The sequence below is a fragment of the Scyliorhinus torazame genome, chromosome 12 (genome assembly GCF_047496885.1).
Source record: "Scyliorhinus torazame isolate Kashiwa2021f chromosome 12, sScyTor2.1, whole genome shotgun sequence".
Taxonomy (NCBI): domain Eukaryota; kingdom Metazoa; phylum Chordata; class Chondrichthyes; order Carcharhiniformes; family Scyliorhinidae; genus Scyliorhinus; species Scyliorhinus torazame.
The window spans coordinates 16,097,531-16,114,857 of NC_092718.1; the positions used below are offsets into that span (position 1 = coordinate 16,097,531).

Genomic DNA, 17,327 nt, shown 5'->3' on the forward strand with positions numbered 1-17,327 from the left:
CGGCTGCAGGGAATGGGTGGGGGAATGGGAGTAGCTAAGTTGCCATTGCAGAGAGCCAGCATAGTTATAGGGCCCAAATGGCCTCCATCTGTGCTGTAACATAACCATACTATGATTGGCCACTTTTGAAATATAAAAAGTAAATATTTTAACACCATTCTGATGACCTGTTTTCCTTCAGCTGAAATATATACTGAAGTGCAAAGTCCCCTTCATGGTGCAGTACATTCTTAAGATGTTCTAGACTAGCTTACAAGTAGTCAAATAAAGTGTACTAGTCCGAGTAAAACATTTCTGAACGTCACCACATATCAAGAATGTGGGATGTGCTTTTAAATTTAAAAATAAATAATTCAGTTCTGATCAAAAGTACAGAGAAACTAAGGATTAAAGTCTAGTGGTTTCGAAGAGTCTGATAGTTTCAACACTACCCACACATGTACCCCAGCACACAAATTAATGTGATTAATTGTAATGTGGTTTTGCTATTGATTTCTAGGTAAATATCACTGCCCTGTTAAAAGCTTTTGAAGCACAATGCATCAGTTCTTAGGGTGGGTTCAAATATTTAGAATTGGAGCACAATTGCAGTGCAGGACTTGCCAAAGTGAGGCACGAGTGGAGACAAAAGTTGCTTTTTCTTTGTCTGGGAGGCCATAAATTTAAAAATATGGAAATAAATTGAGTTTTATTTACAGAACAGTCAATATTGCCTGTCGTCAATATTGACTGAGCTTGTGTGAAAACTTTGAGCTTTCCTGAATGTGACCAAGACATAGACCCTGTTCAGTCAACCAAGTAAAGACAATTTTACTATCTTTAAACATTTCATTTCTTGAATTGAAGCAAAAGTATTTTGTTAGTTTCTCAAGGGTGCATTTTGTTTGAATAATGAATGTACCTGACACAAATGGTTTTAATTTGTAGAGAATGTTCAACTTTAGAATGAATAAGCACTGATGGAATTTCTATAATATAAGATGACGTTACAATTGGCTCTATTAATTGTTTTACTCTATTTCAATTAAATATTTTGGTACTTTCTATTGTGCAAGCAGTTTGGGTCAGTATATTCTACCTCAAAGCTGACTACAGTATTATGCAAATCACAGAGGGCTCAATTTTCCCAATCTGTTTTCAGCTATGAATGCTAATTAAACCCAAAGTAAGCGCAGGATAGGCTGGTGTAAATTTTGCAATATTTAGTTCTCCCTCTTATCTCCAAAAATAAATATCTGGGCTCTAGAGAGGGCAGGGGGCAGTTGCTTTTGGAGAGGGTCACCACCCAGTGCATTCCACCAGCTTAGTTTCTAATTGTTTTCATGGCTCCAAAACTTTGCTAAAATGGAAAATAGGAGTTAATAATAGCACAACTTGTGCTCTTGTAGCAATGAGCTACAAGAAGTATTGAAAAGCTTTTAGTGCACAAGCTCATCCCCCCCCCCCCCCCCATCCAAGGGAAGTATTCAATTAATACATAGTTTTGCAGAGTTCTCAAGCATTTAAAAATCTTTTCTGGGAGGTAGGAATTTGTTCTGTGATCAGTAACAGTATCTTAAACTGGTTCCTAAAAAAATTGTTTATAATTTTCTTACACACAACCTACAGAGGAAATCATTGCCCCTCTCCAATTCATACACTTTGGGACAGAATGCAAGAAAAATTATATTCTCTGATAAATAATTTCTCGTTCACCGCAATTCAAATTTTTCTTTCCTTTGCAACTTTCCTTGTTTCCCTGTAATTGATGCTATTATTTTTGATGCCTTTCATTGTTGCTCCTAAACTCCAAATCATAGAATATTGCTGCACGTAACAAGTTATTTAACCCACCAAGTCTGTGCTAGTTTTTTTTTCTCTGAGCAAGGATTAAAGCCCCGTATATACAATTTTATTTTAAATGGTACATGGAAGGAATGGTAGCTCATCTGGAATGGACTCTATATAAACATTCTTCCAACATACACATTAGAAAGTGGTCACTGAGGGCGTTTGCGTGTACTCTTGGGAGTTCCTTATTATTTTTAATGAATTAATTAATGCCCTAGGAGTTCCATTGTTTTGAGGTGCTGATGTAACAGTACGGTTACGCAGAGCAGGAAGAGGGTAGTATGGGCATGTTGGCAGCTTGGGTGAAAAAAGTGAAAGGTTCAGAGGGATACTAGCCACAGACTATCTATAAACAGAGAGCAACAGGGGTAATTTTAAAGGCGTATCTGTTAATATGTAGTGTTTATAAATAGATGAAGACCTGTTAATGTACTGTTTTGATGATCTATGAAGAAAAATTGTAGTTTTGCACCTTAATACAAGTTATGCCAATTTTGTGGCAGCACGTTTATCAATTTGCAGATGAAGGAGGAGGAATTAGGAAAAATTGCCAGATTTGTTTAATTTGCACCATCTCCTCAACTGTTCCTTTAATATCAGAATTTTAAAATCCATAAAGGTTAACCTGTGGTTTTCCTTTTATATGTTTACATATATTGGTAGTACAGAACTTGGGTGTTGCTGTAAAGAGAGACATGCTATCTTGTACTTATCAGGACAGAATTGCAGGAGTACCAAATTTCAAAGGGAATGACATGTTATACTGCATGAAAAAATGGTACTGATTGGTAGGTAATGGACTCTGGCTGCTCAAGGTCTTTCATGAAGGTTGCATCAGACAACATTTATTTCTAAGATCCTGAATGGGCCAACGGCTGTAACTTTTGGTTCTGAAAACTGCCCAGTCTACCTCATATTACCCTGGTCAGGATGCTGCCGTCAAGCCAAAAGGACATTCTGCTTACCACACAAATGAGTAATATAGTGTATGAATTTAATTGCTGGTGTGATGCCAGGTACGTAGGCCATACGTGCAAATTACTGGCAAAATGTATTAAACAACACGTCTCTTTGGCTGTTCAAAATAGTCAGTGTATGGACTGTATTCAACTAGCCCGTGCTTGTAAAACGCAGAACATAGAACAACATTAGATGTGATTCCGCGATTGGACAACATTTGCATAATAATCACAAGTGTCCTAAGAATTACACGAGCAACCAATTCAAGAATCTCAATCGAGCTCGCAGTGGGGCTCACTTAGTTTGCTGAAACTACATTAGCGAGAGGCAGCATGGTTTTGTGAAGGGGAGGTCATGTCTCACAAACTTGATAGGATTTTTCTAAGAGGTCACAAAGATGGGGCAGTGGATGTTGTCTATATGGACTTCAGTAAGGCCTTTGACAAGGTCCCTCATGGCAGACTGGTACAAAAGGTGAAGTCACACGGGATCAGAGGTGAGCTGGCAAGATGGATACAGAACTGGCTAGGTCATAGAAGCAGAGAGTAGCAATGGAAGGGTGCTTTTCTGATTGGAGGGCTGTGACTAGTGGTTTTCCGCAGGGATCAGTGCTGGGACCTTTGCTGTTCGTAGTATATATAAATAATTTGGAGGAAAATGTAACTGGTCTGATTAGTAAGTTTGCAGACGACACAAAGGTTGGTGGAATTGCGGATAGCGATGAGGACTGTCAGAGGATACAGCAGGATTTAGATCGTTTGGAGACTTGGGCGGCGAGACGGCAGATGGAGTTTAATCCGGACAAATGTAAGGTAATGCATTTTGGAAGGTCGATGCAGGTAGGGAATATACAGTGAATGGTAGAACCCTCAAGAGTATTGATAGTCAGAGAGATCTAGGTGTACAGGTCCACAGGTCACTGAAAGGGGCAACACAGGTGGAGAAGGTAGTCAAGAAGGCATACGGCATGCTTGCCTTCATTGGCCGGAGCATTGAGTATAAGAATTAGCAAGTCATGTTGCAGTTGTATAGAACCTTAGTTAGGCCACACTTGGAGCATAGTGGTTAATTCTGGTCACCACACTACCAGAAGGATGTGGAGGCTTTGGAGAGGGTGCAGAAGAGATTTACCAGGGTGTTGCCTGGTATGGAGGGCATTAGCTATGAGGAGGGGCTGAATAAACTCGATTTGTTCTCACTGGAACGACAGAGGTTGAGGGGCGACCTGATAGAGGTCTACAGAATTATGAGGGGCATAGACAGAGTGGATAGTCAGAGGCTTGCTTTTTCCCAAGGTAGAGGGGTCAATTACTAGGGGGCATAGGTTTAAGGTGCGAGGGGCAAGGTTTAGAGGAGATGTACGAGGCAAGTTTTTTTACAGAAGGTAGTGGGTGCCTGGAACTCGCTGCCGGAGGAAGTGGTGGAGACGGGGACGATAGTGACATTTATGGGGCATCTTGACAAATACATGACTAGGATGGGAATAGAGGGATACGGACCCAGGAAGTGTAGAAGATTTTAGTTTATACGGGCAGCATGGTCGGCACAGGCTTGGAGGGCTGAAAGGCCTGTTCCTGTGCTGTACTTTTCTTTGTTCTTTGTTCTACATATGTTCGCACGCAGGGCTCTCTACTCTGTAAGCAAAAAGAACATGTCCAGACATGCACCGTTTTCAAATAAAAGCTTTTCGGACAATGTTTCCCTGGGGCATTCCGCATTGCAGCACCTCAACCAACCCGAGTTGACTTACCTGGATTGAATTTAAATAACTGCTGCCTGGTGTATTCTCCATGGCGACATCTTGACCAATCGGAGTCCATTTGCCAACTAATCAGCAGCCTTTTCTCATGCAGTATAAAATGTTTTTCCTTTTGAAATTTGGTATTCCTCGGATTTTGTCCTGATGAGCGCAAGACAGAAAGCTTCAACCACGTGTCTACTTTTTATATATATATATATATATATATATATATATATTTTATATGGTCTGTGTTATATCAGCTTTAAATCTAAGAAAATATCAGTAAACCATATCCTTTCAGATTATATGAATTTGATTTTAAAATCATTCCATTAAGATTTGCTTTTAAAAGGCTTTATTTTTCCATTAAGTTATTTTGTATAAAGTATTTTTTCACACCCAGGAGAGCTTTGCTGCATATTGATGTCTTCAGTCCATGCGAGTATATAGTTAACTAATCAGAGTGTCTGGGTGCACTTACTTGGACATGATTAAAGGACACTTGAGAGCAATTCTACAGAAATACTGGCAGATCCTCCAAGACTTCTTTAGATAGTTTAAATAGTCATTAGCTTGTGCACTATGAGCAAACCAAGTTGGATCTGCCTACTGCTGTAGCAGCGAATAATCCACTGTGTTCCACTTGATAAAATCAATTCATATTAGTTGTCACTACAAGTTATTTTTAAGGATTATTTTTTGTACTTGTTCTTACCTTGCATCCCATCACTCTCTCCCAAAAGTCACACACCACAGGCATTCCTCAATACAGAGGACGGGTACATAGACTACTACATGCATGCGTTAACATCTCTCTAAGTCTTTGGAGCTTTCAGATGTGATTTGTGCTTTTTTAAATTTCTCTTTTGCTTGTGGAGCGTACCATGACTCCTTCTGCACTGCCTTTTCTATTCTCCTTCACTTCCTTTCGTTCCCCTACCTCTCAAAAATGCTTGACTCTGATGTGCACCTGTCATGATATGAACTGTGGGCTAAACACAGTGCAACTAGCAACCAATTTAAGATGATTCAGCTAATAATGCATTTTATTTGCAATTGCTAGAAGAGACATCCATTCATTACAAACAAAAGGAATATGTTTAAGCCTTACACCCTTTTTGTTCCCCGGGAGCTTGGCAAGCCTATCTTTCCCCTTTATTTTCTCAATGGCAGTACCTCGGCCTATCAGAGTTGACTTCACAATCAATCAGCACCCTTTTTTCCTGTAGTATAAATTGTTGTGATTGTTTGAAATTTGGTTGTCTTGTATTTGTCCCGAAGAGTGCCAGATGAAAAACTTCGGCAACATGTCTCTCTTTTCGCCAGTTGGGCAGAGCAATAAACGCTGGCCTTGCCAGCTATGGCCGAATTTCTTGAACGAATAAGAAAGAAAAGATAAACTCTTTGCATTAATTGCCTCACTTGGAGGATGTTGTTATTTCCTTCTGTGACTTGCATTTCTCGGAACTGACCTGAAATCGCTACAAAGTGGCTGTATACCTATTCTCCTTGTGGAGATATCCCTCAGCCTCTGTTCATCCTTTACTCCCTGGCCAAAATTTCAGGTCAGTTTCGGGAAATGCAAGTCACAGAAGGAAATAACAACGTCCTCCAAGTGAGGCAATTAATGCAAAGAGTTTATCTTTTCTTATTCGTTCAAGGGATTTGGCCGCGGCTGGCAAGGCCAGCGTTTATTGCCCATCTCTAATTGCACTTAGAACATGCTGGTGAACTGCTCTCTTGTGTAATGAAGGTACACCCCGCACTACAGTTAGGTAGGGAGTAACAGGATTTTGATCCAGCAATTATAAAGGAAGGTTGATATACTTCCAAGTCAGGATGGTAGTTGACTTGGAGGGGAACTTGCGGTTGATTTTGGAGAGGTCACATCATTTTTGCAAAAACAAATTATTCGATCCTATCAGTTTCTTCAACAGAGGATGAAACCGTGGACCCGTTTAAATATAACAATTCATACACATTTTTTGCCTGAGAATTCATATCCCCTATTTTAAACCTCCTCCTTCCTCCATCACTCAGGAACAGGATCAGTCTGGATGATATATTTCTTCCTTGCAGCTCCATGATCAAAATACTTCAATGGGTGATTTTGATTCCCCTGTAGTAAGCAGGAAATTAGGGCAATCAACTTCAGTTGTTAAATTAAAGATGGAATTATAACTTGAGTGCTTGAGTCTAATACCAAAAAGCTGGAGATATTGAATGCACAGTTTTAATCTGTTTCTTTCTTTAAAAAGGTTATTTTATTGCCCCAACAAAATGCACTAAGCTCAAGTTAAATGTTTGGAGTTGAGCAACCTTGAGATGTGCTGTGCTATTTAAGTGCCAATCATATTCCTGTAAAATATAAAACCTCACATGCAGCCTATGAAAAGCTTTGTCACCCAAATAATGAGAGAGCACTCTACAATATCTGTTTCTTTGATGAACAAACAGACAATGGTCTGAAAAGCAGTGAATTTTCACTAGGTGATAAAAAATATTAGAGATAAAAATTTGTCAACTGATATGGGAAGATCTGACCTGGGTCACTGGTAAATCTCTCCAAGAAGAGCTTAAGGGCAAGTCATAATTCCAGTGTGGAAGAGAGAGATGAAAGCTATAGCTGGTTTCTTCTGTAAGTTACGTTTCAGGTAGGTGAATCCATTTTACTACTCTGATTGTGCTTTTGATAATCATGTAAAAGGGAACAGTAGAAGGTCTACAGCAACTTTCCGTCAAAAAGCATTGCCATGGCAACTGAAATGGATAAAAAACTGACAGTGAAAGTCATCCTTTTTTCCCTTTGCCTTAACCAGAGGCATTGATTAAATGGTGAACTGCCACGGGAAAACTGGCAACGTGCTCAGTTTATGGATACAATTCATTGAAAACGTGGCAGAAAGATGATTAAAAAGCGAATACTGGAAATCTGAAATAAAAACAAAATGTTGTAAATGCACGGTCAGTATCTATAAAACTAGCAATAGGTTATAATTTGGGGGGGCAAAATGCCTTTGTCAGAATTAGTGACTTTCTGGTGAAATGTTTACATCCGAAACATCAACTCTCATTTTTCCACTTTATGGATGCTGACAGAAACCAGTCATAAGTTTTTTAATGGCAGATGTGCTACGTTTTCACAAGAGTTTACCTTATTTCCACCCCATTTGTCACAAGAAGTAATCAAACTAATCTTCAAGCACGTAACAACTTTTTTTCACTTGAAATCAGAAATGTGTCCTGAGGAATTAATTGGCTCCCTGGTGAAAATAGGTTTCTTCACCTACTTAACAAGTAGTTGCCCTTCGCGGTAGCACAGTGGTTCGCACTGTTGTTTGATAGCGCCAGGGTCCCAGGCGATTCCCGGCTTGGGTCACTGTCTGTGCGGAGTCTGTACGTTCTCCCCGTGCCTGCGTGGGTTTCCTCCTGGTGCTCCGGTTTCCTCCCACAAGTTCCGAAAGACATGCTTGTTAGGTGAATTGGACATTCTGAATTCTTTCTCAGTGTACCCGAACAGGCCGGAGTGTAGCAACGAAGGGATTTTCACAGTAACTTCATTGAAGTGTTAATGTAAGCCTACTTGTGACACTAATAAAGATTATATTATATCCAATGGTACTTCTTTGGTTGTAGTCTGCTTTGAGTATATGTAGTAAATGATATTTTGCATGTTTTTTTTAAATAATGAGCTTCCTCTGTCTGGTTTTAAAGAAACACTGTTCTTACAAATCCATATGTTTATGTATAATATAAATATATATAGATGGATATATTTATAAAAATGAAGTTTTGTGAAATTTGAATACTATACTGTGTATTTCATACACAGAATAGTCTTTTTTTGATTCTGATGATCATTTTTGCACTTAAACTGGCAGGTGCTAAGACCTGGGGAAGTTCTGAATGAAGTGGTAGGTTCCCAAATACAGCTTTGACTTTCTTGTGCTTTCAATAAGCTACCTGTTTCTTTCCTCGCCGACATCTTTGTTTGCCTCTCTTCCTTTGATGGTCGAGTCTGGGCTCTCTTGGCAGTTTGCAGCATCCGCTTCACATCTGCTTGTTGCTATTTTGGAATGCTTTCATTCAATAAAGGCACCAATCCTGGTTTGTGACAAAGTGGTGAGGGGATGAATAACATCAGGGAAATTATTTAAAAGATGGAATGGAAAAATAGATAAATGAGAAAAAAGATTTAAAAGTAAGGGATACAATTTTTAAGAATAGTCAGGATTGCTAATCATTTTTTATAAACCGAGAAATTATGAGACGATCTATTTAAATCTAGGACCAATAATAATTTTATTTTTGTGGGATGGGTGATGGAACCATTCATTCCGGGGGGGTTTCCTGTGTGGGACTTAAGTTATTAAAACAAATACAGAAACTCAAACTTGAAACCCAGTGGTTTTAAAAAATGAACATTTAAATCTTTCCCCAACATGGAGAATTAAAAACTGAATTCAATATTGGCACATGTATGATACACTGATTTAAAAATAACTGCTCCATTAACTCCTTCCAAGTCCACTTCTAAAGTGTGATCATTGCTAAGAGGTTGGAGATATGATTTCTGTGACACTCAATTTTGCATGTACCAACAGGAGAAAATTAAACTGTCTTCTCAACACAACTAGTTTTTTTTTGTGTTTGAGAATATTACAACCTGAAACAATCCCGTTTAATTTTAATTCTTTTGCTGCAGAAGAATATATGAATTAATGAAGCAGAAATGTATGCCTAATTATGTTCCACGCCTTCCTGCTGGAAATGGGGCTTTTTTTTGCCAGAGAAACGAGATGGTTTTTGTTTTCTCGTCAGTTTGTCTACCCTCAAATTCATTGCTTTTGTTTTTTAATTTGAATTTCCCCCAAAAGTCTGCAAAATATTAACAAAGTTAACTTTGTAATTGCCATCACTTTATCAGATACTGGGCTTTGTGAGAAACTGGGCAACTGCATAACCACCCACTTGCCTTGTATTCATGCATGCAATAAGTGAAATGTTACCTCAGTAAATTAATTAGTTCTTAATCAGAATTGAAGTGGTCTCTCTTATCTGCTTGAGAATGTTATTGTTCAATAGTATGCTTTTTTAAAGTAAAATTGTACTCTATGTAATTGTTTCCAAGGAATTAAACATCTTCATCATGTTTGATGATTTGTTGTCCACTGAATGTATTCCCCCTGCCTTACTTTTCTCCTCTTTTTGTTTTTTCTTACCCAGCCATCTCCTGTGGCTGAGGAGGCAAACATATAGCTGGCAACTGGGTCCGAGGCTTATGGCAGTGCTCCTCTAGACCAGCTGTCTGGGGGCCTCTTAAAGCTGCCCAGGGATGATGCAGGTTCCTTTCAGCAGCTCCCACATCAACAGGAGTAAAATCAGCAACCTCATAGTATGGGGGATTCAAACCTGTGTCTCACTTCTCTTTGCACTGGAAATTAGTACTCATTAATGCATTACAATCCCATTGCAATTCAACCTACTATAGCACTTCCACAATTAGGTTAACTTTTCAAGCCATGATAGCTAAGTTACATTTCTATCAATTCTCCCCTAAACCTTATTTAATTGTTTTGAAGTTTTTAATTCATCATTTCTATTCCGATACCAATTTTGCAATACATTTATTTAAATTAGTGAGCCATTTTCCCCTTGTGATTCATTCTTTTCCCTTTTAATTATCTGTTTTTATATTTATAGTGATATTCTCTTATGTCATCTTTTTGAATACTTTATACGTTAATTATCAATGAACCATCAGAGAACTCTTTAAATCCCCTCATGGGCTCCAGTTACCATTAAAGATCTTACCAGGCTGTGAACTGGCCTGGCCGTGGTAGTTTGTTACTTCCCATTGTCTAGTTTGCAAATCCATTCAAGTATAAATGCGACGGTGTTTTCGCATCTTTGCAGCACCCCCAACTTGTATATGCATGCGGCGGGTGAGAAACCAGCAGGAGTTTGTAATTCGCAGCCAGCTAAACAGCCGCAGACCATTCCAACAGGTTATGGTTGATCTAGGTTTCATTGTATGGGTCACCCATTCCACAATTCTTGCCCCAGTTTGAATGGGACATTAATAGTTGCCTGAAATCTATAATTAAAATTAATCACAAATTCAAAAGTTAAAGCAATCCCACTGTGCCTACCAAATATATATTGGTGTGATTTGAATGTGTAAATGTGATGCTATTTGGTCCTTTTTAAATTGCACATCTTTCTTAATTTACACCTTTTTTATAGGAGGAGAAGGGTAATATTCTCCCCATGATTCCGGCACACATTTCTGGTTCTTCACCCTATAAAACTATTATTGGAAAATATTTTTGATTAATCTTGACAGTAGTACACATTCATAATATTGTTTGCATACTCATTTATTTTTTGACTGACCTATATATATTTATGTATAATTTGATCGTTCTGTTCAAATCTTTTATATATATATATATATATATGTATGATTTGAACACAACGATCAAATAATCAAAATTAATTGGGGTATATTTTAAAGGACAGCACATCAGATATATACAGAGACACTGGTTATTGTGGTAGAAAAGGTTCTCAGTCCCACTTTAACTTGCGTCTAAAATTTGGTTGCAAGCAAGTTTTTGTTGAGGGACTGAAGAGAAAGAGTAAGGTGGGGAGAGGCAGGTAAAGTTTCATAGAAACCATTTTAAAAACATCTTTATAAACTGAACTGACAAGCTCTGCAATTGGAGTGTCTGCATGGGGGAATTACATATAATGAAGCCATTGGACCACAACATGTCGGTAATGCTCTTTACATAGAATGTCGGTCTGAATCAATCTAAACATCTAGAAATGTTTACAATTAATAAAATGTAAGTAAATGAAACAAGGTGTTGCACTTTGCTTGGGCCATGGGACGCAGAGCCTCATTGAACTGGCTGTCCCTGCTTTTCTAAAATGTTAATGACGAATAAAACATAATTCAATCTTAAAAGCAGTTTATCAGTTTATCTAAAGTAAAGCTGGTAGCTAATATTTTTGACTAACAGATCTCTCCAACACTTATAAAGTGGTTGGGGATTCTGCAGGGAGGAGAAAGAAAAAGCAAGGCTACACAGTTGTATTTAATTGATAGAATGAATCAATTATACTCATACTGCATTGTCAGATTCAAGTGAAACAACGAGCTCATGCATTGTGTTACTGCATAATGTAATGGAAAATAATTATATCACATTAAAGTTGCAATTTGTCAGCTTTTTTAATTAATGCTGTGGTTCTGAGTTGGTCGAGTGGGAAGAGATGGGTAATAGACCAATCAGGGCAAATGTTTTGATACAGGACATAAGAACTAGGAGCCCTTCGAGCCTGCTCCGCCATTCCATGAGATCACGGTTGACTTTTGTCGACTCAGCTCCACTTTCCCGCCCGAACATAACCCTTTATTCTTCAAAAAACTATCTATCTTTATCTTGAAAACATTTAATGAAGAAGCCTCAACTGCTTCACTAGGCAGGGAATTCCATAGATTCACAACCCTTTGGGTGAAGATGTTCCTCTACTTCCCCTTATCTTGGGGCTACAGGAGGGTTACAACATTGTATGTGTGCTGACTTGTGTGCTGTTTCCCAACAAAGTAACCTTGTTATTAATAAATCATTGGGATCTGAGGGTACAGTGATTTTGAACATTGTCCTTTCATGCTCGAGACACAAATTAGAATCTAGCACTGCAAAATTTAACAACATCTTTGCCTGATGGCTGTAAAAGCCTACACTTTCCCAGCACAGAGTAGGTGAGCTGAGGTGAGATGTCCCAGCACAGAATGGGGAGCAACGGTGAGCTGCTTTCCTACAGGAGGGTCACAGCACTGTATGTTGGTAGATTTTTGACTTGTGTGCTGTTTGACAACAAAGTAATCTTGTTATTCATAAGTTATTGAAGCCTGAGGACAAAGTGATTTTGAACACTGTCCTTTCATCCTCGAGACACAAATTAGAGTCCAGCACTGCCAAATGGACTAAAATCTCTCCCTAATGGCTGTAAAAGTCCAAACAGTGGAGGGGAGCACCTTTGGAAACATATTTTTCCCTACCAACAATTTGCTGAAATTTTTGCATCAACTGGTTTATGTACGTTTGTATAAAAATTATTTAAAATATATTCAAATGAAGTATATAGGTCCTTCTTGCAATGCTTATTCTATCCATAATATTCATTCTAAAGTAAATATTCATTTCTTGTGAAATTGGCTTGGACGGTTTCAGACCAGGATTGTATTCGGTACTGGCATGCAATTGCCCTCACTCAGCACTGATCTGTCAGGCCCTGAAATTCCATAGATCGCGAATCTAGCACTTGCAAGGAGTACAAGGAGGCCATTTGGCCCATCGAGTCTACACCAACTCTCTTGAGAGAGCACCCTAACTAGGCCCATTCCCCTACCCTATCCCTATAACCCCACATAACTTTGGACACTATGGGCAATTTTGCATGACCAATCCACCTAACCCGCGCATCTTTGTACTGTGGAAGGAAACCGGAGCACCCGGAGGAAACACAAACACGGGGAGAAAGTGCAAACTCCACACAGACAATCATCCGAGGCTAGAATTGAACCTGGGTCCATGGTGCTGTTACCAGCAGTGCTAACCACTGTGCCACCTTAAGATTAGTCTGTGAAGATTAGTCCACTGGCTGCTTCCAGCGCTGGCCTTACCAGAGAATACAGGGCACTTATGGGGAGGGCACCTAAATTACCAGGGAGCTGACAACTGCCCATACCACAGTGACCACATCTCCAGTACCTGCACCCCTAAGATGACAGGAATTCTTGTCCCTTGCACCAGAAACTCTCCAAATCTCTCAACTCTATGAATACTACATAAAACTGAAGTAGCAATTTGGTAGTTCATGGCATCCCCTGCATGAGTCCCAGTTCTGCCTGGTTGGTGACCAGCATGTTTCTTTTCTGTGCCTGAGTAAGTTGCCACTTGAATGCCAGCATCTGACTGGCTGAGACCAGGTTAACATCTGGCCTGGGATTTCAGTGTCCTCTGACGTGGAGGACCATGGTTCCCTCCCAAAACATAGACCCTGGAGTCAAATTACAAAAGCACAAATATAATGAAGATCTTTCCAGGTCTTCCACTCTTACTTGTAACTCCAAAAGCAAAAATATCAAATTGTTGAAATGCAGGATGATTTACTGAAGTTAGATTTAAGACTTACTCTGAGATGGTGTAGAACCGGCTTTATCTTGCAGCCAGCCTTGTTATACTTGACCGGGGAATGCCTTTTGTTAACATTATATACCTGAAATGGGAAAATATCCATTTCCCCAGTGCAAACATCCCTATGCCTTGGTAAGCAGAAAAATTCACCAAAGAAAATGTAATTTCCCTTATATTAAGTGGGAACTGACATAGTTTGGATTTCAGCTAATTCATTGGGGAAGGATGTATGAGTGAAGATTCTAATTAAAAAAAATTGCTGCTTTGAAAATTCTCACTTCGTGTGGGGAGAGAAAAGATTGGTCAGATCACTTGCAAATTGTGCTCGTGTTCAGCAGGCATCAAGTAACTAGTAGATTTTGTGTTTTGAATCATCTTTTAATTTGAAAGGCAGAGGATTTGAATGGACGGGGAACGAATGTAGCATTTAATCGTGGATTTGTACGAGAGCCAGCAATTGTTATTTATATCAGATGTGTAAACAGCACTGTAACTGTATTATGCTTTCTTTCCTCCTCACTTGTATAACCTGGAGGGTACTAAAAAGTGTTCTGCAAAATTAACATTCTGCTGACTTTCGCCTATAAATGAGAAGAATAGCTATTAACATTTGTGTATTTTCATTATGTAAATGGTGTTAACACATGCCCACAAATTGCCACCAGCTATGCAATAATTTTCTCTCAGTGATCGTAATGTGTCCAAGTGAGTCATTTTGATTATGACATGCTAATTACATATTGCCTTTCAGATTCAGAAAAGCCAGGGATCTTTAATGGTAAGGTTTTATGAGTTTGCAGAGAAACAAAATTCACTTTTTTTCCTGCTGGCTGCCTTTTTGCATGCTTGAGTGCTTTACTTTAAACTTAGCAAATTGCATTTTTGTTACAACAAGCACTAAAGTGCCTGTAGTAGATTAGGTATCATTAGAAATAATAGAACATCTAGGGTGTCAATGTTTTTATAAGACTTTCACGCTGTTGATTAATCTTGCAACATTTTACTGCATTAATGATTTTCTCAGTCTACTGTAAAAGACTGCATATAAGCTAACATCTCTCTCTGTTCCACCCCCACCTCCCGTTTGCCATTGCAGCCACTACAGTTATTGCAGTGCATCGTTGATGAGGTGAGGTACTGTCTTATGTGCTTTCTCTTCTAAAGTCATTCTTAATGGCCTGGAAAGTTTTATTTATATAATATACACTTATTTTTCTTAATGAAGCTCTTTGCTCAAAACAATCTCTTAAGCTTGCCACCCAGTGCAACCCCTTAGCCATTGAACCTAAGCACGCCAGACCTATATCGAGCACAAACCTGACCTTATCCATGAACACCATTCAGGCACTGTACAGGAACTAGGCAGAGCCATGACTTGAATTGCTGAATAATTACCTTTAGACTAACCTGAGCAGGAGCCTTCCCAAGAGGCCATGCTCATTTAATGGCTCTAAAACTCAATCTAGAGGATGTCAGTGGTCATGCTTGATTATTTGCCGTGGTATTTTATGAAAGCAATAAAAAAAAAAGCTTGAGACTAAGAAAAAAAATAGAGGAACGTTGACTAATTTCAGGGTGTTTTTTTCTCTGAATCGGTTCCCTTTGGTGTGACAGGTATTGTGACTGTTTCATGCTGCCTTGCCTTAGTTATTTCAGCACTATGGAGGAGCACTGCTGTGTACCCTCAGCTTATAATTGACAAGAGACCAGAGATAGCCCCTAAACAGTGACGGAGCTCCACTGTTCTCAAACTGACATTTTGTGCTGTGAAATAATTTATATTAATGAATTTCTGTGGGGTTTTTCTTGCCCTGTAAGGTTGAGCTTACTCGCAAACTTGGTGAGATAATTTTTTTTTTGCCTGGCCTCATCTCCCTCCTCCTTCGCCACTTTATGACCACTGAGGCCCTAGGTTCTTGATTGTTTGATTATTTTTATCCAGATTTTTCACAAACTGCAACTGTGCTCGCCCTGAGGCAAAGGAATATTGATTACACTGTAAAATAACAAAATTTGCACACAGGCTATAACAGATCATCAGGGAGATTTTAAACCAACCCCCCCCCTCCCACCACCCTTTTTCTGGCGGCCTCTCTCAAAACACACATTAAGTGTGTTTGCTGCCTCTGTGCCTTTTTCTTTATGCCTGAGCACTTTGCTGACATGTGCTAATAACCAAATGCCAAGAGAGAGTCCAGTTGGTGTTACCACACACTAAACATACTGAACTTGTCCTTTAGCTCATAGATTGCAGGTAATTAATAATTAAACTGTTTCAGTTGTAATGGGTTGACCTCCATGAACTGTTCATTACTCACATGGCAAAGGCATCACTCAAAGTATTTTTTCATTGCCCTTCTCCGTAATCTAGCTGAATATGTGAAATTCAGTGGGCCAAATAAATTTAAGCTGACCAAGTACTTGCTTAAGCCGCTGCAAATTAAAGCTTCCTACAATGTGAATATTGTGTTTTGGGAAAGAATGGACAACGTTTGCATCCTCTGTGTACCATTTAGATTTGAAATTGGAAAATACACTGAGGCTATTAATTGTGTGACAATTCATATCTATGGTCTCATTCAAGTGTGGCTTTTTGGCACAGGGCTCACATGTGCTTAGCCACGCTTGAAGATAAACAATTTTTCATATCAAATAACCTAATTATTCTTAAACCTGCTATTTTTAAATTCTTCTGGCCCCTGGTCTCTGCATTCCAAATTACCTCTCAATAAAGGATATAATTTCAGTTTGATTTTTTTTTTTCAAATACCCAGTCATACTGGGTAAATAAGTGTTACTAATTGATGAGAGTCTTAGCATGCCATTATCAAAATGGAGAAAATAAGATTGCACTTCTTAAAAATAATTTAAAATACGCAAAGTAGCAGCACTTACGGAATCTGCTTAAATTTAGAGGACATGAATTGACATCATGGGACATTTGGGGTACTGTTGGCATGTTTGCAAATCCCCTTTTCCCTGCTATTTTACTAGCGGCATTAGTCCACTTTAAACAAATAGCAGAGAAAGAAATTTCAGATAAATGCAACAAGTGTTTGTGCACAGATTTTCCTGTGTTACAGTAATTTCTCTTCTTCCATCTTGAAATTACACGAATAAAGAATAAACATCAGAATGGCTCAGTTGTTGCATTATTACTTCTGAGTTAGAAGGTTGAGAGTTCAAGTCCTACTCCAGGACTTGAGGAGATGAAGCTCCATTGACACGCCAGTACGCGAACATTGGATTGGAAGAAGTGCTGTTCTTCAGATGAAACATTAAACCAAGGGCTGGTTTGCCTGTTCTTGTGACTAGGAAAGAGATGCGAGCAGGAGGTTATCCAGTGTCCTGGACAAAATCCTTCCCTTAACTAGAAAAATGAAATGAAATGTAAATCACTTATTGTCACAAGTAGGCTTCAAATGAAGTTACTGTGAAAAGCACCTAGTCGTCACATTCCGGCGCCTGTTCGGGGAGGCTGGTACGGGAATTGAACCGTGCTGCTGGCCTGCCTTGGTCTGCTTTAAAAGCCAGCTCTTTAGCCCTTTGCTAAACCAGCCTCTGAAGCATATTCGTCATTCATC

At 39.0% G+C, this 17,327-nt stretch overlaps 1 protein-coding gene across 18 annotated transcripts in view; it reads left to right on the forward strand.

The window, feature by feature from the left end:
* Window positions 1-17,327, forward strand: part of map2k5 (mitogen-activated protein kinase kinase 5) — a 426,928-nt gene that overhangs the window by 355,883 nt on the left and 53,718 nt on the right. For 7 of the 18 annotated variants that reach the window (XR_011933854.1, XM_072470457.1, XM_072470463.1 and 4 more), the window contains 3 exons: window positions 8,413-8,445; window positions 14,495-14,521; window positions 14,840-14,872. Coding sequence is in view for 17 of the 18 variants with exons in the window: in XM_072470457.1 (XP_072326558.1) it covers window positions 8,413-8,445; window positions 14,495-14,521; window positions 14,840-14,872 (93 nt within the window). In the remaining variant the exon portion in view is untranslated. Of the gene's footprint in view, window positions 1-8,412; window positions 8,446-14,494; window positions 14,522-14,839; window positions 14,878-17,327 lie in introns of all 18 variants that reach the window. The other 11 variants (XM_072470459.1, XM_072470458.1, XM_072470452.1 and 8 more) reach the window with 5 other exon arrangements.